The 26,386-nt window shown below is 42.9% G+C and overlaps 1 protein-coding gene across 1 annotated transcript in view; it reads right to left on the minus strand.

Moving 5' to 3' along the window:
• rngtt (RNA guanylyltransferase and 5'-phosphatase) overlaps positions 1-26,386 on the minus strand; it is a 165,575-nt gene that overhangs the window by 14,740 nt on the left and 124,449 nt on the right. The window contains exon 13 of the mRNA XM_056294589.1: positions 7,768-7,868. Coding sequence (XP_056150564.1) covers positions 7,768-7,868 — 101 coding nt within the window. The remainder of the gene's footprint in view (positions 1-7,767; positions 7,869-26,386) is intronic.

Consider the following 26,386-nt stretch of genomic DNA (forward strand, 5'->3'; position numbering starts at 1 on the left):
TGGCCTTAATCACATGCTGCGTCACAGCCCCTTCCAAGAGAACACCCCCACATCTCTGTTATTTCCAGATACTTTGCTGTTTACTGTGGCATCACCAGACTGTTAGGACTAAGGGCATTAGCATCGGAACTGTCTTCACATTATTTTAGTTCCAAGGGCAATTCTTAGATCGGAAATAATGGAGGCCTTTGAGGCTAACTGCCAGCTTAACGACAGCAGAGATAATTTTTAGCCTTTTGGTCATGTCTGAGTTCAGAGCTGGTCCTCTCATCCTCCCTTGCCTTGAAATGATTGTTAGAGCCCTCAGCAACAGTCAGCATTAAAGGAACCTATCGATCCACGCACCAATCAACGCAACTAGGCTGCGATGCGCGGAGATTCTGCAGCACCACATTTATCATCTACCATCCTAACCCAGGTATCTATTAATACTTCTGACTAACAAGTTATGTTCCCAGCGTGTTCATAACACATTAATCCTACTCCAAAACCACAGGGGCTCACAAACAAGATGTCTGTATTGACGGTGGCGTTGTCTGCCAAAAATAACCGGGAAATGTCAATGAGATTTGACCAGGGGCGATGAAGTAGATGGGGAATGAAGTGGTGAGATGAGCTCACTCCCTGCAAGTGTATTGGAATGCACAGAAAGCAGCCACTAGTTTGTTGTTTAACAATCGCTGCAATTTCCAAAGGTATATTTGAGATGTTAAGTGAATACATTGCAATCTGATTACATTATTTGGGGTTCAAGTGTAACTGAGGGCTTGCCAGTGCCTTCATTTGCTCTAGATCTTCAATTACTGCTTCAAGTCAGGCTCACATGAGCTAAAAGGGAGCCATCAACAATGGTAAATAATATAAAAAATAGAAGAACAACTGCTCCTTGTTGTGGGCGGCACAGTGGTGCAGTGGTTCGTGGGGTCACCTCACAGCAAGAAGGTTCCGGGTTCGAGCCCCGAGGTAGTCCAACCTTGGGGGTTGTCCCGGGTCGTCCTCTGAGTGGCGTTTGCATGTTCTCCTCGTGTCTGCGTCGGTTTCCTCTGGGTGCTCCGGTTTCCTCCCACAGTCCAAAGACATGTAGGTCAGGTGAATCGGCCGTACGAAATTGCCCCTAGGTATGAATGTGTGTGTATGTCCGCCCTGTGTGATGACCTGGTGGCCTGTCCAGGGTGTCTCCCCGCCTGCCGCCCAATGACTGCTGGGTTAGGCTCCAGCATCCCCACGACCCTGAGAGCAGGATAAGTGGTTCGGATAATGGATGGACGGATGTTCTTTGTCGTTAGGACACCTATTCTGATACTATTAAATGTCCAAACATTTCTAGACTAACATGCTACCAGACAAACATCCCCTGGATCAACAGCCGGACCATTTGGGAAAACTTGTATGTCTGCTAATGTAACGCTGAGTTAAACAATGACGATCAAGTGTGGCCACACAGGTACACTGCAAATGGATTCTAAATTGTCAGTTGTGAAAAATGACCAATAATGAACCACTAAAACACATCAAACAATGGACAAGCACACAGTTCAGAATCCACTTATCAATGTGCACAGCAGTTGGGACTACAGACTTTTTCTGCGATCTTGCTCTACTGGCCTATCATAAGGTGCCAAGTGGAAAAAGGCAAACACAACAGCCAGGGCATTAGGGCTACCGTTACAGACAGCTTGCTTTCCATATGGAGCAGTCCATTCACAGCAGAGGTGATTCCCAAAGATGGGCTGCATGTTTGCACTGCACAATCCTTCATGTTTGCACATTAGGGACAATATGCCTCCTTACACTGCAGCTCACAAGAAGGGCAAGGCCAGGGGGCATCCAGGTGGTGTGGCGGTCTATTCCGTTGCCTACCGACATGGGGATCTCCGGTTCGAATCTCTGCGTTACCTCCGGCTTGGTCGGGTGTCCCTACAGACACAACTGGCCATGTCTGCGAGTGGGGAGCCGGATGTGGGTATGTGTCCTGGTCGCTGCACTAGTGCCTCCTCTAGTTGGTCGGGGCACCTGTTCGGGGGGGGAATATAGTGTGATCCTCCCACACGCTACGTCCCCCTGGTGAAACTCTTCACTGTCAGGTGGAAAGAAGCGGCTGGCGACTCCACATATATAGCAGGAGACGTGGTAGTCTACAGCCCTCCCCGGATCGGCAGAGGGGGGTGGAGCAGCGACTGGGATGCCTCGGAAGAGTGGGGTAATTGGCCGTATATAATTGGGGAGAAAAAGGGGGGAAAAGAAAAAAAAAGAAGGGCATGGCTAACTAATGCCATGGCCCTATTTTTGAATGATAATAATAATAATAACAATAATACATTTTATTTGTGGCGCCTTTCAGAGCATCCAAGGACACCTTACAGAACACAGTAAAAAAAACAAGCAGCACTGTGTCAGACAGCATAAAATCAAAACAAAGCAGGTAAGATGATGTCAACTGCCGTTTTTATTTGATTTTGCATATAAAAAGGGCAAGATTTGTGTATGGAGATAACTGAGTGGTTAAATCTGCCATGTCTGGATCTTTGTGACCCTAGGATCTCCTGTTTTTCCTACTCAGTTTTCCTTTACTTAGACTCAGACCGCTTTTACTTGTCATTGCCTTGTACGCGTGTCTCATACATACAAGGGAACGAAATTTCATAACATCTCAATGAATAAATAACAAAACAAACACAAACATAAATTAAAAAAACATCGATTGTTTAAATAGATTGCAAAGGAAGTAGTGAAACGAATCAAAAATTGTTTATGCCATATTTGAAATGATATACTTTACTTGTTATATGCAATTTTGAAAAGAGCCAAGCCCCTGCTACTGCACAGAATCCATTTAAGTGTTTTAAATCAGTTCACTTTGTTGACAAACTGAATGCCCTTTGCTGCTGAATGCATAATGACAGAGAACCACGCTGAGTAACAGGACAACATCGTTCGGGCATCACGGTTTTTTAACTAGTTTTACTGAGACTGACTGCTATAATATTATCAGCTATTCATCCATCCATTATCCGAACCGCTTATCCTGCTCTCAGGGATGCTGGAGCCTATCCTAGCAGTCATTGGGTGGCAGGCGGGGAGACACCCTGGACAGGCCGCCAGGCCATCACACAGGGCCGACACACACACACACACACACGCACACTCATACCTAGGGACAATTTAGTACGGCCGAATCACCTGACCTGCATGTCTTTGGACTGTGGGAGGAGACCGGAGCACCCGGAGGAAACCCACGCAGATATAAAAACTCCACACAGAGGACGACCTGGGACGACCTCCAAGGTTGGACTACCCCAGAGCTCGAACCCAGGACCTTCTTGCTGTGAGGTGACCGTGCTAACCACTGCGCCACCGTGCCGCCATCAGGTATCAAAAAAAAATTTTTTTTTTATTAAAAATTGAATCAGGCATTCAATAAAATAAATAAATCGACATCTGTTCATTGCGATGACACTGGAGCACACATCGGAAAAAAGTGCGCGTAACTACAAGGCTTCATTCAACTACAAGCCTTCATTCAACGGTTGCAATAAATTTCGACGCGAGAAAGTGATGATGTGTCCTTTACTGTACCCTCCTCAGACACAATGCATCCTTGCTTGAGCCATGATTCAAGTGGCCCATACAAATGTGGAGACCTCCCCTTTTGTTCCACACACAGGTTGGGACATTTACATGCATCATTTGTGATCAAACTTGCGAGGCTGCAGTGTATGCCTCTCAGTGGTAACACAATTCCCAGGCTGTAGGATGGATTTTGTACTGATGAAAGGGATCTCTCTTTCCCAGTCTCCCCCCGTGACAGAAACCAAGACGGATTTAAAAATCTATACCCTAACTGAGGTCTGTTAAGTGCTACATCGCCTTCCAATTTCTCTTTCTGGGAAATATAAAACTAGGTGCACTCAGTAGAGTGCAGATCTCCGCCAGGCGTACATATCTCCTCTCCTCCGGCGCTCAGACTTGGTGACAAACCGCCCCTTTTTTCACCTCCCGGAAGAAGAGAAATACACGCATGCACGGACAGAAAAACCAGTGTTTTTCCTGCCATTATAACACTTTTGGGCAGCGGCCAAGTCGATCGAATGGGAAATATGGAAGAAAAAAAAAAGTTGTTATTTTGCAGCGCTCAAGGTAAAAAATCTACATAATAAAATGTTTTGCCTGTCAGTCTGTGGCTGTGCAGCCTCCTAGGTGGACCCTCGTATGAATGTGACCAAGCGTAATATGAAATGACAGCAATCAGGCTATCATTAATTTCAAAACCCTTATTAAAAGACTTTAAATGTGTTTAACCGTCACGGTTTTCATGATATAAAATGAATGAAGGCGACAGGCTGCTCTGCTGATTTGACTTTCATTCATTAAACAACGGTAAGAAAACCGCTCAGCCATGGGACATGTTTTATTGTAGCTACTGAAGTGATTTCCAGCTGTGACGCAATTAATCCTACTCTTGAAATTGTATTTTTATAGCTGAGTTTTAACACCGGAGACTATGGCCCCTCAGTGTGGCGGGGAGGTGAAAAAGGTGAATTATTTTTGGTTCATCCAGCGTTCCTCCAGTTCTCCTGTGCCGAGATCAGCAGTGACTGATTTGCTGGCTTGCGAAATGCGATCGACTTCTCGTTTACTTTCAAGACTCAAACCCAAATATACCATGTTTTGGTTTTGACACTGTGGCTGCACTATTGCTGCTTTAAGAGTTAAAGGGAAGGTTTAGAAGATGGTAGTGAGACCAGCTATGTTGTATGGCTTGGAGACAGTGGCGCTGATGAAAAGACAGGAGGTGGAGCTGGAGGTGGCAGAGTTGAAGATGATAAGATTTTCACTGGGAGTGACGAAGAACGACAGGATTAGGAACGGGTATGTTAGAGGAACAGCTCAGGGGTCTCATTTATAACCGTTGCATGCGCACAAAAGGGAAGAGGCGTACACCACTTCCCATGCAAAATTTGTGATCTATAAAAACAAACTTGATGGGAGAATGTGCACACCTGTACATAAACACAGATGGTGAGGTGGTGAATTGAAGCCAGATTGTATGATGACGCCTCTCACACATTTAAGCCCCCCTCCCTTTTTTTTGGCACCATTGTCAGCTTTTGTGCGCACGTACACTTTTAGTAAGGATCTGAATTACTGTTTTATAAACGAGACCCCAGGTTGGAGAGGCAAGATTGAGATGGCTTGGACATGTATGGAGGAGAGATGCTGGGTATATTGGGAGAAGGATGCTGAATATGGAGCTGCCAGGGGAGAGGAAAAGAAGAAGGCCAAAGAGGAGGTTTATGGATGTGGTGAGAGAGGACATGCAGCTGGCTGGTGTGTCAGAGGAAGATGCAGAGGACCGGAAAAGATGGAAATGGATGATCAGCTGTGGCGACCCCTGACGCTGGAGCAGCCAAAAGTAGTAGTAGTAGTAGTAGTAGTAGTAGTAGCTGCCCAATCTGACTCAACCATAGATGTGAGTCGCACACATGCACGGTTGATTCAGAATGAGCAGTGACAGAGAGCAGCATTGGTCGAGAGAGCTAGAGAGTGAATGAAGAGAGGGAGTGGCGGTAGCGCGAACAAACGTTTTTTAAAGGTTTTTATCACCACAACCACGAGAGGTTCTTCATCATACAGTCATAACTGCATAAAAAAAAATTAGGCTGATGGGTCCTGTAGTTTGCGAGATTAGCCGTGGATACACACACACACAAATCCACCCACACACACACGACTGAATGCATAATCCCCTCCAGGCTACTGCCTAGCGGAGATAATAATGTTTTCTTGGGCTCTCCTAGACAAAATGAGAATTCAAGAGGCTGGCTGAGCTCCGCTTTACCATGCCCTGGTCAATGGAGATGGTTGTGTGGGACCTAAGGGCAACAGTGCTCAGACAGACACCAAGGTCACCTGGCTGTCAGAAGGCAGAGGCAGTTCTGTCTGATCTGCATCTCATATCGGAACAACGCTCAGTCTTTAGTGCCGTTTCTGGAATACATATTGTGCTTCGCTCTTCAATCCATCCAGTGATGTCACCATATTGGTTTTCTTTCAAATCATTAACACACAAATGTGATCTGCCTATGATAAACCATGCCCCCCCCACCAAATTCAGATCAAATATGAGTTTCAAAGCCAGCTTATCGTGACAGCAAAAAGCTTAAAGGATAAGGTTGATGTATTTTTATTTATTTATTTATTTATTCTTTGTATATTTGACATGGTTAATGAGAAGATTGAAACCAACAATGATTTCTTTTCTTACTCACCAGCAGCCGCGTTGTAGCCAACATCCAAGACGGCAACATTTTGCAAGCCACTGAATTTCACTGTGCAGAGCTGTGTCTTTGTTTTCTCCAACACAACTCATCATTACGAGCTACAAGGGCATTGTGGTTTTCTCTGAATGTGTTCTGATGGCCCCAGCAACAAGTTTCCTTTCCATGTAAACATACTGCACAAATAATGTTTGGGTCAGAGTCTGATCAGTGTGCTGATTTTGAGTAAAAAAAAAAATGTGACGACTGAGTAGACCTGGTGGACCCGTTCAACCATATTTATATGAGCCAGAGTATTTCGAAGAGGAAATGCAACAACTAAGGACTGACAGGGAACGATTAAAGGCAAGGAATACGGACACTACAACAGCAATTGATGTGCAGGCACAAGATTGAACTACCGGAGATTTGTAGTGCATCTGTGGTTGTTGCTTAGCAATGCCACCTGTCAATGCAAAATGTCGCCATCCTGGATGTTGGTTACAACGTGGCTGCTGGTGAGTAGGAGAAAATCATTGCTGGTTTCGATGTTTTGTCAACTGATGTCCCATCCATCCATCCATTATCCAAACCGCTTATCCAACTCAGGGCCGCAGGGATGCTGGAGCCTATCCCAGCAGTCATTGGGCGGCAGGTGGGGAGACACCATGGACACGTGGCCAGTCCATCACAGGACCGACACACACACACAATTTCAGTATGGCCGATTCGCCTGACCTGCAAGTCTTTGGACTGTGGGAGGAAACCGGAGCACCCGGAGGAAGCCCACACAGACACGGGGAGAACATGTAAACTCCACACAGAGGATGACCCGAGACGAGCACCAAGGTTGGACTACCGCAGGGCTCAAACCCAGGACCTTCTTGCCTTCGAGGCGACCGCGCTAACCACTGCGCCACCGTGCCACCCTAAACTGATGTTGACAATACAAAAAAAATAAAAATACATGACCTTATCCTTTAAGATAAATGCATCTCTAAAACATAATGTGTGTAATCTCTGCTAAAATGAGATTTAGGATGACAGTGGAAATGAGCAATCTGTCTACTAAGGATCACAACCATTACCATAAATTAAAAAAACACATGACAGGAATTCTATTTGGATGTAGAAGTCCATATGAAAAAAAAAATCAGGGGTCATTTAGTCAAGTAATTCTTCAGATGCAGAGGGCATGGTGCATTATGGAAATATTGCTAAAAGAAATTAAATCTCATCTGCTGCAGCAATAAAAAGCTATGTAAAACTAAATTGAAGCCCTAGGCAGAATTAATCAATGACTGAAGACGACGGTATTAAACAAGGACAAATCCACAGCAATTCCCTGGGTTCTCTTATCAGCATAAAAACACGCTTCAAAATAAATGGCCCACATGCCCTCCGTATTCATGTGGATGGGTTGATATCTAAAAGAACTCCAGCAGGCCACACACTGACGGGCATTAGTAGAGTCATCAGGCATAACATTTCTCTAGCAATGTTGACTCACCCTTCTCCTCCAACTTTGGTGATCTTGAGGCGAAAGTCGACAGAGTTATGACAGGGGGGCTTCCACTTAAGGATGTCATCACACCTCCCGGGTTTGTATTTCTGCAAGCACAGAGGAGAGGGTCTGGAATTAACAATAAATACCACAGTACAAGTTTAATATGCCGAGTCTGTGACTCATCTTTCATTTTGTAGACCCATTACATTACTGAGTTAAGAGCCTGTGAAAGACACAATTTGCCATTATCTAGGTAGTGAAGGGGAATTAGTTTGATTGAAATTTCAAAGCTTGGGGTTTTAGGATTTTTTAAAAATTTTTTTACGGTACTGTACAATAAAACTCACTACCAAATATAAGCAGATCAATGTTGTCTCTGAAATTGCTAAAATCAGTGACGTTTTTATGCTATCAATTTTGATAAATCTCTCTGTGCCACCTTTTGCAGTTTTCATAGCTCTGCCTAGCATGTATCTAACATGCTCTCAGTCTCACGTTGTTTACCATTAGCTAGCTAGTCTCCGGTGTGGAAGTAAAAAGTTATATTTAGGATGTATTTAGTGAATGTTAGCTCCTTCCTTAGACCTGGCTGATGTCAGTTTTGGTGCAATACCTGGATCTGCCAGGTAGTTTACACAAAATTCACAGAGAAGAAAATCTACTCAGTGCTTGGTGCATCTTTCAGTGAAAAACACCTGACCACTGTGTTTGTACCCGATGCTGCATCCCTATGTGGTACTCATTTCCAGAAGGAATAATTGTCAATTTTTCTCCATTACGTAGAATGTCCAGGTAATATGCAATGCCACTTCTTCAATCAACTCCAATGATAATGAGCTACAACTGTGATGGAGTCTGTGCTACATTCAAGCAGTAGGGTGGAGTCCCTTCCATGTAAGCTGCTCTGTTGCTAAATGACAAGACATGCCAGCTTATATCAGCAACGCATTTGACATTATTTGCTTTCTTAAGTTGCCATTGTGGGACCCCACCATAAGAATGTGCATAGTCAAGTTGGTGTTTGTCACCCATGATAGCACTGTTTATTAAGAGCCACATTTTAACAAATTTACCTATGCTGTACTGTGTATGTAAGACACACTGTGATATAATATACATGTGTTTGACTTGCCAGCAACTTCTTAATCAACTTTTTGATCTGTTGTGGAAAAAAAATTGATACATCTGACAAACCTTTGAAAATTGACACTTTTGACAAGCATCTAGATGTGGTGAGACTGTTGTTGTATGAAATGTAATTGTTCAGTGGAAGCAAAGGCGAGAGTGTGTAGCCTTGATTTACTGCATCAAACAGAATGTAGAAACTATACAATAATAAGATATCATGCAAATTAGTGTTTTCCAAGACGTCTGGGCTAACAAATGTACATTTTCAGTGGCTCGCTTGGCCAGTGATGAAAATGGTTAACATTTTGGTTGCCTTTGGCCATAAAGCAAACAAACTGCATTGTAGAGACACACTCATCATTTTATTACTTCTGATTAAGAATGGCCTCCAAGTCTGAGACCATTGTTCTCTGCTGGAAAATGGTGGATTTCTCCCTCTAGGTTGGGGATGAGTTGTTCCCTCAAGTGAAGGAATTCAAGTATCTCAGGGTCTTGTTCATAAGTGAGGGTAGGATGGAGCGGGAGATTGACAGGCGGATAGGAGCAGCATCAGCAGTAATGCGGACATCTTACCGGATTGTTGTGGTGAAGAGGGAGCTGAGCCGGAAGGCAAAGCTCTCAATTTATCAGTCAATCTTTGTTTCAACCCTCACCTATGGTCATGAGCTTTGGGTAGTGACCGAAAGGGTGAGATCATGGATACAACTGGCTGAAATGAGTTTCCTCTGTAGGGTGTCTGGGCTCAGCCTTAGAGATAGGGTCAGAAGCTCAGACATCCAGAGTGAGCTCAGAGTAAAGCCGCTGCTCCTTCGAGTCAAAAGGAGCCAGTTGAGGTGGTTCGGACATCTGATTAGGATGCCTCCTGGGCGCCTTCCTTTGGAGGTTTTCTGGGCACGTCCAACAGGGAGGAGACCCCAGGGTAGACCCAGAACTTTCTGGAGGGACTACATGTCCAATCTGGCCTGGCAACACCTTGGGATCCCTCAGGAGGAGTTGGAGGGTGTTGCTGGGGAGAAGGATGTCTAGAGTGCCCTACTTAGCTTGCTGCCACTGCGACCCGACCCTGGAGAAGTGGCTGATGATGCGATGAGATGAGATGATTAAGAATGCTATCTTTGTGCAACATCACCAGTACTTTCTTGCTTTAATCTGTGAATGTGCTCAGAGTGACAAATATATTTCACACTCATCAAACACAGCAATCACTGCTCCTCAATCTGCTGTGTACCTCAGAATCCTCTAGTGTCCTTGAAGAAAACAGCAGTACAAAGACAAAAGAGTTAGCTAGTAGATGAGTTAAATTAAGTTATTCAGCTGTCATGTTTCTCAAACCCATTTAGGGGCCAGGAGGAAAAAAAAATCCCAAAAGGAAAATTTTCTGAGAAAGAGGTAAAAGAAGGGGATGATGGATGGATGGACTGCATTTATATAGCGCTTTTCTGATGATGAGTATGAGAAAGACAAGAGACAGGAAGTTTAAGCCTTACTGGCCAGAGATGGATGTGGTAATGTCATGATGAGGAAAAGATTGAGGTCTTTTGAGAAATATGCAGTTTCCTGCACGTCAAATGTCATATAGGATACATGTACAGATTCACCAGCCTATAAATGCAAAGATCGAAAACAATCCCAAAGCCTTATGAACTTGGCATGAGCAGAAACTGCAGCTCAGTGATGTACAAGGTTTGAAGCGTCATCCAGCATCCAATGAGAGATCTTCTTGAAGAATAAAATGAATGACAAACCAATCTTGTTCTATAATAACATTTGAGTGGAACCATACAAATTTCTGTCTGATGATTCCTTATCAGCTACACATAAAGGACTTAAATTTAGTCCTCCATGCTACTGCAAACTGCTAGTTTGTTTACATTGTCCATCAGGTGTAGATGAGAAACTAGACTCTAAAGAGCGTTGCATTTTTCATTTGAAAGTGAAGATGAAATGAAAAGGGATTACCAGTCTGTCTCCATCAGTGATTCTATTACTTCCTTCTGTATTAAAAAGAGATTTCAGTGGATAACAAAATTCAAATTTCAAAACAAATGGGTGTATATTACAGGGGCAGTGGTTTCAGAGTTCAAGCCAGTAGAATTGAAAACCCACTGGTCCAACTGGCCAGGAGTAAACTGATCTGAATGTCAGTCCCTAAATTTAAAGGACACCGTTGGTAACTGACTGGAAAGAGGGAGTAATAGAAAACAGAGCTCATCATTAGCGCAAGACCTACTATATCAACAATATATCATCATCATCATCATCGGTCAATTCTCCAGGGTCAGGTCGCAGTGGCAGCAAACTAAGTAGGGCACTCCAGACGTCCCTCTCCCAGCAACACCCTCCAGCTCCTCCTGGGGGATCCGAAGACATTCCCAGGCCAGATTGGACATGTAGTCCCTCCAGCGAGTTCTGGGTCTACCCCTGGGTCTCCTCCCAGTTGGACGTGCCCGGAAAACCTCCAAAGGAAGGCGTCCAGGAGACATCCTAATCAGATGCCCGAACCACCTCAACTGGCTCCTTTTGACGCAAAGGAGCAGCGGCTCTACTCCGAGCTCCCTCCGGATGTCTGAGCTCCTCACCCTATCTCTAAGGCTGAGTCCAGACACCCTACAGAGGAAACTAATTTCAGCCGCTTGTATCCGTGATCTCACCCTTTTGGTCACTACCCAACGCTCATGACCATAGGGGAGGGTTGGAACGAAGATTGACTCTATCAACAATATAAAAAAATACAAATAAGTTCTCTGATAAGCGCTACTGATTGCAAGAATAAATTGCATCATTAAAAGGACAATAGGTCTGGAGATCTAATTATAAGATGAAAAACGATGTACATGGATTCCACATGACCAATGTCTAATTCAGTTGTGTTTCCCTTTAATAGATTTTTTTCACACTTCCAGAGTATATCATGTACAAAACAGCATGTGTTCCTCCATCACTGTGATTATTTATGTATGTGTTACATTTAGGAGAGCATGAAGCAAGTGAACTGGAACATGAGCCATGTAAAGACACGAAGGGTGGAGGCGGGAATAGACAAGCAACTGCTGTTTCTGTCAGGTTGCCCAGCAACAGAAATCGAATCCAATGAACTTCGTGTAAATGGGCAGAATTCCTCAAGAGAATCTTTATTGTCCACAGAACGTGACAAAGTGAGGGTGCAATGGTTTCTTTTTGATACCTTCTGTTGTAGACAGACAAGTGAGTGACACTGGCCTGTGGAGAAGACCAGTGGACATGCTATTTTTCTTTTCAGGCACAGAAAAAAAATAAACAAACAAGAAAATTGATTTTCATTTCAAAATCCAAAAATGAAAAACTGTTTTTTTTTTGCTCAAAAACGACTGGTTCAAAATGTAAGCCCTTAATTTTCTTTTACTCGTTTCTGAAAATGAATATAAAATCCCAATAAAATGAAAACAGAAAATTGCCTTTTTTCCATTTTCTGAAACTAAAAGCTGCCTATGGCCCATGTGCACAAGCACAGCTGTTCCCATAATTCAACCACCTGGCTGACAGGGCTGGTAGAGGAAAGTTGCTCCTGACAAAGCTGTGACTCTAAAACAAGCAACAATGCCAAATAAGCCTAACATTCCTAGCTACAGCCTAGCTTGCATAAGCTAGTATAGAAGAGAAGTGGCAACCATCGCCATCTAGTAACCACTTATCCATCACCCAAACCACTTATCCTGCTCTCAGGGTCATGGAGATGCTGGAGCCAATCTCAGCAGTCATTGGGCGGCAGGTGGGGAGACACCCTGGACAGGCTGCCAGGCCATCACAGGATCTGATATTTATTTGATCTGATATTTATGAAATCAAATTTAACCATCTTATGGAAGTGATCAGTGGTAGGCAGAACTTTAGAGCTACCAATAGGTGAAATATTAATTGGAAGTAGACAGCTTCACCATTAATTTTCCCATAAAAACACTTTGATTATGCATTGAAAAAAAATCAGAGAAAGGTCCGGGTAGCGTAGTGGTCTATTACGTTGCCTACCAGCACAGGGATTGCCGGTTCGAATCCCCATGTCATCTCTGGCTTGGTTGGGCGTCCCTACAGACACAACTGACCGTGTCTGAGGGTGGGAAGCCAGATGTGGGTATGTGTCCTGGTAACTGCACTAGCGCCTCCTCTGGTCGGTCGGGGTGCCTGTTCAGAGGGGAGGGGAAACTGGGGGAATAGCATGATCCCCCCACGTGCTACGTCCCCCTGGTGAAACTCCTCACTGTCAGGTGAAAAGAAGCGGCTGGCGACTCCACAAGTATCGGAGGAGGCATGTGGTAGTCTGCAGCTCTCGCCGGATCGGCAGAGGGGGTGGAGCAGCGACCAGGACGGCTTGGAAGAGTGGGGTATTTGGTCAAGTACACTTAGGGAGGGGAAAAAAAAGGGGGGGTGGGTCGAAAAAAAATCAGAGAAAGATTGACCGTGTCCCTCCCACTCCGGATACCACTTTTTTGAGACACTGTCCTCTGGAAAGAGGCTGAGGTCCATCAGGGCCAAAAGCTCACGCCACAAGAACTGTTTCTTCTCTGTTGCAGCTGGACTAATCAACAGGCCCCCTGCCCCCAACTGCCAGCCACTCTCCCACACACAAAAGTATATATATTGCGATTTGTATATAAAATTGTATTTTTACTTCACTTCTTACTGTATATCTTTTTAGCTCTATTACTACTACTACTACTACTACTACTACTACTACTACTAATTTCGGCTGCTACCATTAAGGTTCGCCACAGCGGATCATCCGTTTTCATCTCTTCCTGTCTTCTGCATCTTCCTCTGCACACCAGCCACCTGCATGTTCCCCCTCACCACATCCATAAACCTCCTCTTTGGCCTTCCTCTTTTCCTCTTCCCTGGCACCTCCATATTCAGCATCCTTCTCCCAATATACCCAGCATCTCTCCTCCACACATGTCCAAGCCATCTCAATTTTGTCTCTCTTACATTGTCTCCAAACCATCCAACTTGAGCGGTCCCTCTAATATAATCATTCCTAATCCTGTCCTTCTTCGTCACTCCCAGTGAAAATCTTCACAACTTCAACTCTGCCACCTCCAGCTCCTCCTCCTGTCTTTTCATCAGTGATAGTCTCAAACCATACAACATAGCTGGTCTCCCAACCATCTTGTAAACCTTCCCTTTAACTTTTGCTGGTACCCTTCTGTTGCAAATCCTGACACTCTTCTCCACCCACTCCACCCTGCCTGCACTCTTTTCTTTACCTCTCTTCTGCACTCCGCATTACTTCAGACAGTTATATTTTTTAGATGTTTTATGTATATGTGTGTGTGTGTGTGTGTGTGTGTGTGTGTGTGTGTGTGTGTGTGTGTGTGTGTGTGTATATATATGTATATATCACACACTATTTTATTTCATTCAAGACCATATGTTTCTTGTATTCTTCATTGCACCAGCAACACTAAGTAATATTCCTAGTGCATGTAGTGCACATGGCAGTAAAAATCCTTCTGATTCTGAACTTTAATGAATCAGACATTTTGCAATATAGATGAACAGGTTATGGATAAGACAGATAAGCAGAACATTTTGCAGAAGGCCCCAGCGCCCACTGCAACCCTGACAAGGATTAGCGGGTATAGAAAACTGATGGATCGATGGAGATGCTTTTAAAATACCACCGAGTTCAACGCAATTTTAAAAGCTGGATCAACACCAGAGGCAGCTGAAGTGCTTATCGCATGGGACATAAACGAACTGGACAAGTCTGATGTACGAAAGCTGGGAGAGCAATCACAACAAGGTCAGAGTATGAAAACATAAAGATTAACACAACAAGATAACTGGACTCACTAAAAACAACCACGTCAAGTCTGGACAGAAATCACTCGTCCACAGAATATGAAAGACTGGACTTGAAAACTTTAAAATATACTGAGTATAAATCACAAGACACTGAAATAACACCCTGAGATTAATTTCTACAAGAACACATACACACTCTGTGAATACCACACAGAAGACGAGCTCAAAAGAAATGTAAAAATTGATGGAGCAGTATCAATAACTCACTTCAATAGCAGGAGCCTTAGTTCAAACTTTCCAAAGATCAATCCATGCTTAAGGAAACTGGACAAGAAATTCACAGTAATTGCAGCATCTGAGACTTGACACAGGCATGGTCGAGACTGAGGGACACGAAATGTTTTTCACTGACAGCATACAAACAAAAGGTGGGGGGAGTTGCACTATACAACGATGAAAATTATAGATGTATATCAATCAGGAATATGTCACTTGTCTTGGACAATATTATGGAATGCATTCCAGTAGAAATGGAGGTGGAGAAATCAAAAAATATCCTAATAAGCTGCGTACACAGAAAACCTGGATCCTGTATTGACACATTTAAGGAAAAGCTACCGGGATTGTATAACATTATAAATAAAAAGAAAATGGTGTTTGTCTGTGGGGATTTCAATATTGATGCTAAATCCACAAGAACACAATACAACCAGAGAATTCATTAATTCAATGTACAGTACCAACCCTCAATCACAATAGCAACACAGTGCTACACTAAATGATAATATATTTACTAATGTTATTGACTAGGATGTAACAAGTGGTTATTAATAAACAACACAAGTGATCATCTGCCAGTCTCTGCAATCATACACAGCTGTAATAATAATAATAAATTAAATTTATATAGCGCTTTTCTAACACTCAAAGTTAGCTGTACTAGGCCCAAGAATGACACTAAACCGGTCAAAACCATCAGATACAAATCAAAAGATGCTATCAACTCCTTTAAACAAGACCTAATGAAACAATAATAGAATAACGTTTATGTGGAAGATGTAGATGTAGCCTATGACACATTTCTCTCCATAACAACTGCTCTCTATGAAACAAATTGTCCGCTAGTAAAGAAAGCAGTGGAAGAGAAACCATGGCTATGGGAATATTGAATACATGCAAGAGAAAAAACAAATCTATTTTATAGAGAATTCTTAAAGGAAAGAACAGCAGAAGCCGAACACACACATATAAGATATATAAAAGCAAACTTACATGAATTATGAGAAGCAGCAAAAAAGAGCACTTCAGTAAATCACTGGGGGAAAACACAAAACCCAGCAAAAATACATGGAAAATATTGAATGGTATTATTAAAAATGGAACTGGGCAGGTAGGATACCCCAACCATTTCCTGATAAAAACAACTCAACTACTACTGATATGGCTTCAGCTGCAGATGAGTTTAATAAAGTTTTTGCTGGAGTCGGTCCTGGTTTGGCCAGGGAGATTGCAAAGACTGCCAGTAGTGATGGTGTAGAAAGTAAAGATGTGTGTGTGTGTGTTAAAGAAACAATATTTATAAGAAGGACTGGCGAAAAAGAAATTATTGATCCACTGTATAAAAAAACTCAAGTCCACAGACTGGAATAAGAAATCCACAGACTGGAATGGTGCTGACATGTCTAAAGTTAAAAATATTATCGAATGTATAGCAAAACCCCTGACACATATCTGTAACCAGTCTCTAAAACCATACCAGTATATGAAGCTGGAGACAAACAAGCACTCTCAAACTACAAACCCCAATTCCAATGAAGTTGGGATGTTGTGTAAAACGTAAATAAAAACAGAATACAATGATTTGCAAATCCTTTTCGACCTATATTCAGTTGAATACACTACAAAGACAAGATATTTAATGTTCAAACTGATCAACTTTATTGTTTTTTTTTTGCAAATATTCAGTCATTTTGAATTGGATGCCTGCAACACATTCCAAAAAAAGCGGGGGCAAGGGCATGTTCACCACTGTGTTGCATTACCTTTCCTTTTAACAACACTCAATAAGCGTTTGGGAACTGAGGACACTAATTGCTGAAGCTTTGTAGGTGGAATTCTTTCCCATTCTGGCTTGATGTACGACTTCAGTTGCTCAACAGTCCGGGGTCTCCGTTGTCGTATTTTGCACTTCATAATGCGCCGCACATTCTCAATGGGAGACAGGTCTGGACTGCACGCAGGCCAGTCTAGTACACGCACCATTTTACTACGAAGCCCCGCTGGTGTAACACGTGCAGAATGTGGCTTGGCATTGTCTTGCTGAAATTAGCAGGGACGTCCCTGAAAAAGACGTCGCTTGGATGGCAGCGTATGTTGCTCCAAAACCTGTATGTACCTTTCAGCATCAATGGTGCCTTCACAGATGTGCAAGTTACCCATGATGCCATGGGCACTAACACACCCCCATACCATCACAGATGCTGGCTTTTGAACTCTGTGCTGATAACAATCTGGATGGTCCTCTTCCTCTTTAGCCCGGAGGACACGATGTCCATGATTTCCAAAAACAATTTGAAATGTGGACTCGTCAGACCACAGCACACTTTTCCACTTTGCGTCAGTCCATCTCAGATGAGCTCGGGCCCAGAGAAGCCGGCGGCGTTTCTGGGTGTTGTTGATATATGGCTTTCACTTTGCATGGTAGAGTTTTAACTTGCACTTGTAGATGTAGCGACCAACTGTGTTAATTGACGATGGTTTTCCAAAGTGTTCCTGAGCCCACGTGGTAATATCCTTTTCAGAATGATGTCGGTTTTTAATGCAGTGCCACCTGAGGGATCGAAGGTCACAGGCATTCAATGTTGGTTTTCGGCCTTGCCGCTTACGTGCAGAGATTTCTCCGGATTCTCTGAACCTTTTGATGATATTATGGACTGTAGATGATGAAATCCCTAAATTCCTTGCAATTGTACGTTGAGAAACGTTGTTCGTGGACTATTTGCTCACGCAGTTGTTCACAAAGTGGTGAACCTCGCCCCATCCTTGCTTGTGAATGACTGAGCCTTTCGGGGATGCTCCTTTTATACCCAATCATGACACTCACCTGTTTCCAATTAATCTGTTCACCTGGGGAATGTTCCAAACAGGTGTTTTTTGAGCATTCCTCAACTTTCCCATTCTTTTGTTGCCCCTGTCCCAGCTCTTTGGAACGTGTTGCAGACATCAAATTCAAAACGAGTGAATATTTGCAAAAAGCAATAAAGTTTATCAGTTTGAACATTAAATTATCTTGTCTTTGTAGTGTATTCAACTAAATATAGGTAGAAAAGGATTTGCAAATCATTATATTCTGTTTTTATTCACGTTTTACACAATGTCCCAACTTCATTGGAATTGGGGTTTGTACAGACCTGTTTCCCTGCTTCCAAAGTCCTCTAAAATACTGTAAAAATATTTTATACAAGACTAGAGGATTTTATTGCAAAACAATGTACTGTATGAACAACAATATGGTTTTAGAGGTAACAGAACTTCATTTTTAATGATAGAATTTGTAGAAGAAATTACAAAGGCAATAGAAAACAAAGAATATGTAATAGGGGTATTTGTGGACTTAAGACACTGTAGATCACGAGTTATTAATTTTAAAAAAGTACAACTATATGGTAATAGAGGGATAGCATTATCCTTGTTATCCAGTTACCTACAGAATAGGTCCCAATATGTCAAAATGCAAAACTTCAAACCACAATTAATGAAGGTTAGGTGTGGGGTGCCCCAGGGCTCAGTGTTGAGACCACTGTTTTTCATATTGTACATAAACAATAATGTGAAGTGATAAAAACCCTGAAAACCATTCTATTTTGCAGATGATACAAACTTACTCTGCTGTGGAGACAACTTTGAACAAGTCTTGGATATGGTGGAAGAGGAATTGAGCAGGATGAATAGTTGGTTTGATGCAAATAATCTAACACTGAATTTAAGCAAAACAAAATGTATAATCTTTGGGAATTGATCAACCAACTCAGACAAGAAACTCATGATAAATGACGTAGAAATTGAACATGTATCTGAAATTAAATTTCTCTGAGCATTAATAGACAACAAATTAAGTTAGACCACTAGATTTTCCCTCACTCACTAGCATATGTAGGCTCATAGACTGCAGCTAAGCAAGTAAGGCTTTTTTGACATTTGTGCTTGTTTTTGAGCCACAACATCGTCAGCAGCAACTTTCAGCTGCCAGCCTTGTCAGTCAGATGTTTGAATTATAGCAACATGGATGCTCATGCAAGTGGGCCATTCACAGCTTCCAGTTTCAGAAAATGGAATAAAGGGCTATGTTCCGTTCCCATTTTCTTGTGATTTATTTTCTGTTTTATGAAGAAGGAAAAGAAAATGATGTAATTTTTCAAACTTCTGAGCAGAAAAACAAAATATGACTTGTTTTCCATTTTTCATTTTGGGATTTTCAAATGAAAATCAAATCGCCATTTGCTTTTAATTTTTGTTTCTGAGGCCAATTAATTTAAAACGAAACACTGACCACTGTGATACTGAATTACCTCCTTCTCTACTTTTTCCCAGCAGTGCTGTGAGGCATCGCTATTAACAAAGAGGCCCTTAAGCGGGCCTGTGTAGCAAGAGGCTACCTTGACTTCATGAATTGTTTCAGTTCCCGGATAAGCTGACTTTTTGTTCTCCTCAGTGTACAATGGAAAATAAGAGCAGGGCGTCCTTCTCTTTTTTATCCTTGATGGAGCTCTCCGTGTAGGAGGAAACATTCGTGAGTCTTTGAAACCAGTGTTCTCCACAATGGCTATTCACCACAGTCCGTTTGAGAAAGAAGAGAAAATTTCTTTTCAAGAACCTCTATTCAGAGTACAGCTTCTCTTAAGAAAATGTGGGTGTAGAAAGGAACATTCTTCAAAACAAGCAGCAATGCTTTGTGTTGGATAAACGATGAAAATGTATAACATCAGCATCTCTAGTGAAATGACTTCATCTGCTTATGACATTTACATCCAAAGGGGGATGAAATGAGAACAGCTGGCCACACCTGCATATTGTTCATCTAACTCCCCAAGTCATAACAAGAATAATAATAAAAAAACTCCTTATTCTGAAAATCCCAAGTGTATTAGGGATGAATGCTCATGTCTGTGGTGTAAAATAAGCGTGTGTTCCTTCTGGTAGTCAATTTTTGTGAATATCCCCACAAGTTCATCAGCAGTGAATGACTGGACATGAAATGCCAGGGGTATCAGTGCTCATTGGTTTCCTTTTCAGTCAATTCATTCTGTACAACACATTGTATGGGATCTAATGCCCTCGAGTCTGACTGAAGACACCCTTTATTCACGCCTGAAAGGCAAATGATAAGTGGTGATGCATGGTAGCCTGGTCCCACCCTAGACTATATAGCATTGTCACCAGCAGCATCTCTCAGTTCTGTTACTCTTAACCATGCGAAAAACACCTTAAAAATATAGAAAAACTTTTGGCTTAGCTTATTGGGTTCTACCAGGTTAGTCTGACAACAGCCTCATATTGGTGAGTCAGCTTTCCACGGAGTGCTATTTTTGCATATTGGTTTTATTTGTTTGTTCATCTTGGGTGGTTGAGCACCGCTAGTTTAGGTTTGCAACGGCTGCAGCTAGCAAACTTGAGTGAGTGAACACAAACCAATTTTCCCCCCCCCAAGACGAAAACTACCACTTGTCCTTGTCCTCAATGTTTTCTCTGCATGAGAAGGACCTTCATGCTTGCCTGGTCTGTTTGGGAAAGGTCCAAGCTAGACAAGCACCGACTTAGCCTGATGCAAGTGCGCTCTGTAGCCAGCTCAGGTGGGAGAGGAATGAGGTACAATACTCATTCACCCCGCTTCGCCGGGAGAGCTCAGTGAACGGCAGTGTGATGAACTGAGGAACGCTGCTGATGACGATACGAACTATAGCCTAGAGGGTGAAACTAGGACGCCATGCGTCACCATGCATCATTTGCCTTTCAGGCATGAATAAAGGTGTCTTAAGCCAGACCCAAGAGAGCGTTATATCCCATACAATGTGTTATACGTTGTTCCTCTCTCTCAGGAAACAGGGGTTATATTCACAACCCCACATTTTCAGGATTTGTCAGTAGCCAACACCTTTTAGCATCTACATTCTAAAATAGGTGGGCTACATGTACTAGCAGAAGGAATAAATTACTTTAAATTCATCTAAGGGCCCTGACACACCAGGCCGACGGTTGGCTGTCAGCCAATATCGGGCCGTCAGTGAGCATCTGTGACCCTAGTTTTTGTGGTGTGTGCCGCACCGTCAGCATTAGTCGGACCCCTGTCGGCAGCTTTTAGGCCGATTCAGCATGTTGAATCGGCAGAGACTGTCAGTGAGAGAGATCACTCTGATTGGCTGTTCAGCTTAGCGACTCAGTGCTAAGCTAGCGAATCAGGGTCGTCGGCTGTAGTCTTTGTGGTGTGCTCAAGTGCTACTTTTTGGCCCAGGCGGCAGGCGACGCAACAGTTGGCCTTCATCGTCGCTAGTCGGTTTGGTGTGTCTGGGCCCTAAAACAACTCAACCATAGCAACAAACTGTTTGAGTTCTCAGTCAAACTCCACATTCAGTAAGTAACCTTGAGCTTTTTCTTAAATGGTAAAGTGTGGTAAGCTTTTCTCTCATTCATCTCTGCTGCTATACTTCTCATTAAGTGAGGACATATACAAAATAAAGTCTTCAGGGCGACAGTGCAATACAGACCTTCAACTGAAAACTTGTTTTCAGGCCCACATATCTCATCTTTCAAACTCATTTTCATGTAATGATATTCCAGTGGATGTAAATTACCAACTGTGTCACGCTATGATGAAAAGTGAATTTACAAAGCATGCTCGACTTTAAATGACATTTTGAATGGTGCTTAAGGAACCCAACAAACTACGAGAATCTTTGAAGAACCCAATGGCTTTTCCAAGTGCTTTCCAGAATTTCATCAGATAAATGTCATCCGAGGCTTCTTGAAGAACAACGCATGTCAGCGAAGTGTTCTCAAAGCTTTAGCTAGGCTTTTACCATAAAGTTATGATTAATGTCTGTTTATTTTTTGTATTTTTTTTTGTGTAGATAATAGAATCAAAAGGCACTTTGTTGTTATGGTGTGCTAAATTTTTTGTTGAGTAAGTGTTTATTTGGTCAATGCAAATTGCATTAAAAGCTGTAACAATCACAGTTGCACCAAACGATAATGTAAAACAGTTTCTAGTCCTACCTTAAATGCCTGGCAATTTTTTTAAAATAAAACTTTTTGTGAAATGATTTCCTACTAATTGTTTGTTTTTAAATGACTCTTTAAACTGCTGGGGGGGAGGAACCCTAAATGGTGGCATTTGTATAAAATCACAAAAATACAACTTCTGATTGGACTCAACTAAAAATAGACGCTTTTAATTGTTTTTAACAAATTATCTATTGTTAAGAGCGACGAGTTGTAACTGAATACATTGGTATTACGTATTCAGAATACACAAATGAATCTTTATTCAGCCTGTGTTGTTACATCCTCCGATACATGTGGCGTCGCCAGCTGCTTCTTTTCACCGGACAATGAAGAGTTTCGCCAGGGGGACAGCGCGCGTGGGAGGATCACACTACTACCCCCAGTTCTTCCTCCCCCCTGAACACACCCCGACCGACCAGAGGAGGCGCTAGTGCAGCGACCAGGACTCTTACTGACATCCGGCTTTCCACCCGCAGACACAGCCAATTGTGTCTGTATGGCAGCCCTACCAAGCTGGAGGTAACATGGGGATTCGAACCGGCAATCCCCATGTTGGCAGGCAATGAAATAGACCGCCACGCTACCCGGACTCCCTCTATGTATTCAAGTTTTGTTGCTGAGACAGCACAAGCTCAAACAAAAAATTGTAAACCAAATGGAGGAAAATTGTGTTTTAAAGGGAAGGATTAGGTTACAGCCTGCAACTTCAGAACAATAAAACACTTCATGTAGTGTGTTTGTGCACGTGTCTGTGTTTCAATATTTACAATTGCATTTCACTGTCAGCCTCTCCTATTTCTCATTCGTGCAAAGATAGCGGTAATAGAGAGGGGAGGTCAACTGAAAATCCCCCCATGGTGAGACTTGTATGTCCTGGCCCCGACTCTGCCCCTACTTATAAGTGATGATACAATTTTTTGAAAGAAACTAACAACTATTTTCAAATCAGCAAGTGCACATTTCCTTCTGTCACAGCACACATCCGCACAGTGCAGCAGTAACTGGCAGATGGTAAACACCATTTGAAGTAATGACATGGAGGTACCAGCACGGAGTCAGTAACATTCTGACATAAAGGATATTCAAGATACAGCACAGCTTTTTCTTGTGCCTTTTGAAGATGTATTCTAAATGTAATCTCAATAAGTTACTCTTTTTGAGTATTGTAACCAGATTCGTTACTGATCACATCTAGCACAGTATAATCAGTATTCAGCTTAACAACCAAGACTGTTAAATTATACCAGATTAGATCTCCATATACTTTCTCAAAAGACTGGGCCTGCACTGTTTTACAGTGACTCTTGCTTTAGAAAGATACAGAGATCTCTGCTGTCTGTATGGAAACGAGGGAAGAGAGAACGACCATCCCTGAACCGAGGGGCGGGGGGGGGGGACAAGAGTACATCTGTCGCTATTTTACAATGCTGATTGCAACTATTCCCTAATCCTCTGTGAACAGTACACACTGCCATTGTAACTCCAGTTAATGGTCACGGCAATTTGCATATGAAACCAATCGTTGTTTTCAGCTGTTATGCCACTGTATTGTTTATAAGGGTGGGGATACCTGCAGTCAGTTGAGACTGAAGAGGTCACTTAGATGAGTGATGAAACGTTTCTCTCAATAAATGTTGTGTCCACATGAACTGATTCGACTTTCTGTGATTTCCTTACCTGGATAATTGAGCATGCATAAAGATAACGGTTTGACGTATCCTTGTCAAATTCGGTACGTTTTGTCTTGGACAAGTTTCACAACAGAATCTACAAGGTGAGCTTTGATTGCTGGAAAAACATGGCCTAATGGCGGCCATGCCTATGGAATTTAAGCAGCTTTTGAGTATGCCCAGTCCTCTTGATACTTAGCATCTATCTTCTAGTTATATTATAGTTATTCCATTCCATTATCCGAACCACTTATCCTGCTCTCAGGGTCGCGGGGATGCTGGAGCCTATCCCAGCAGTCATTGGGTGGCAGGCGGGGAGACACCCTGGACAGGCCGCCAGGCCATCACACAGGGCCAACACACACACACACACACACACACACACACACACACACACACACACACACACATTCACACCTAGGGGCAATTTAGTACGGCCGATTCACCTGACCTACATGTCTTTGGACTGTGGGAGGAAACCAGAGCACCTGGAGGAAACCCACGCAGACACGGGGAGAACAGGCAAACACCACACAGAGGACGACCCGGGACAACCCCCAAGGTTGGACTACCCTGGGGCTCGAACCCAGGACCTTCTTGCTGTGAGGCGACACTGTGCCACCGTGCCGCCCTATTATAGTTACACTATACTTATTCTCTGTTAAAAGTCTCGGGATCTCAGAGACCAAAACTGCAACAGGGATCATATTCTTACATACTAGGTCCACATCACGCCTATCTATGCTTCACTGGTCATCAGGTGCTCAGCAAACTGCAGCTTGTTGCTATGGTCAAGTATCTATTTCAAGTATTTATTTCAGATTCAGGCTGAGTGCAGAGAAGAAAAATTAATCCCTGCTAAGATTCAAATTGCCAAAAGACCTCCATATTTTATGAGATCAGATTAGATCAGATGCGCTATTACGTCAAGAGGCAAAATAACCTGATGTTTTTGTTTACAGGCAGTTCTTCTCCCTTGCCAAAAGTATTCAGACTTATTCTCATTCCGCAAACCCTCTACATGCAGAAGAAAATGGAAAAAAAGCGAAGAAAAAGATACTCGATGGAGCACCTTCTGCCTTGAGGCACAGTAATGCAATCAACCCCGTAAAAAACAACACGTTACCATTTCTTTCAGAGGAAAGTAAGTAAAGCCAAGTTTCAACACTTTTGCAGTGCAGCAAAGGAAAACGTGCCATCACATTATTTCAAGCCTTTCTTTTTGCACAAGGGGCAGCATTTAGAGCTCACACACAAACACACACACACACACAACACAACAAATATACCTCCCACTGCTCTGCATATTCATAAATCTTGGTGGGTTTCAAATGATTTACCTGCCAAGATGATTTTATTTTGTTTGCGCTTCACTATTTCCACAAACCAAGTTAAATGTGCTTTGATCAATGATTTAGAAAACTATACAAAAACAAAGCTTATTGTTAGTATGCACACCACGTTGCCATTCCAGTAGCTTAAAGGGGAAATGATCACGATTTTCAGCATTATATATACGGCACGTTGTAGAGGTAAGACTATATTAGCAGCCATAGTACTGAGCAGTCTTACGCATGTCTATGAAATGCCACAGAAATTGTGCTGAAAAGTGCCTGTCGGTGACATCATTGGCAGATAATCTGTGAAAGCGAAACCTACAACCCTTACTTCCTGGTTTGCTGCAACCTTTGGTGGGCTACACCCAAAAGGGTACACCGTAAAAGAAAAAGTGAATCACAGCGCTACTTGTACTTATTGTAGAAGCTGATTCATGGATTGTCCATCAGTGATGTGACTGGTGGATACTTTTCTGCACAATTTAGGTCATCTTTACAGACACACAGACTGCTCAGTATTATGGCTGCTAATAGAGTGTTAACCCCACAACACACACACACACACACACACACACACACACACACACACACACACACACACACACACACACACACACACACACACAACGATGAGCCAAAACTTTAAAACCAACTTCCTAATATTGTGTAGGTCCCCCTTGTGCCGCCAAAACAGCTCTGACCCATCGAGGCATGGACTCCACAAGACCTCTGAAGGTGTCCTCTAGTATCTGGCACCAAGATGTTAGCAGCAGATCCTTTAAGTCCTGTAAGTTGTCAGGTGGGACCTCCATGGATCAGACTTGTTTTTCCAGAACATCCCAAAGATGCTCGATCGGATTGAGATCTGGGGAACTTGAAGGCCAAGGAAACCTTGAACTCTTTGTCATGTTCCTCAAACCATTCCTGAATGATTTTTGCCATGTGGCAGGGCGCATTATCCTACTGAAAGAGGCCACTGCCCAGGAAGAAGGACAGAAGTACTCGAGTTGTAAAATTATGCACTCGTGCAAGTGCTACCGTGGATATGGTGTTCTTTTGGTTATGTCCTGTGTTGTTTTTGTGCCAAACATACGTTTTGGAATTATGGCCAAAAGGTTCGACCTTGGACTCATCAGACCACAACACATTTTTCCACAATGGTTTTGGGAGACTGGATGTATCTTTTCGCAAACTGTAGCCAGGCTTAGGTAATTCCCCCCCCCCCCCATGTGACAAGGGTTCCGTCTTGCCAACCTACCCCATAGCCCAGATAGATGACAAATACGGGAGATTGTTGTCACATGTAGGGAGCAACCAGTACTTGCCAGATTCCTGCAGCTCCTTTAATGTTGCCGTACGCCTCTTGGCAGCCCCCCCTTAACCAGTTTTCTCATCGTCTTCTAATCAATTTAGGAGGGTTGTTATGTTCTT

This window comes from Lampris incognitus, chromosome 15 (assembly GCF_029633865.1).
Source record: "Lampris incognitus isolate fLamInc1 chromosome 15, fLamInc1.hap2, whole genome shotgun sequence".
Lineage (NCBI taxonomy): Eukaryota > Metazoa > Chordata > Actinopteri > Lampriformes > Lampridae > Lampris > Lampris incognitus.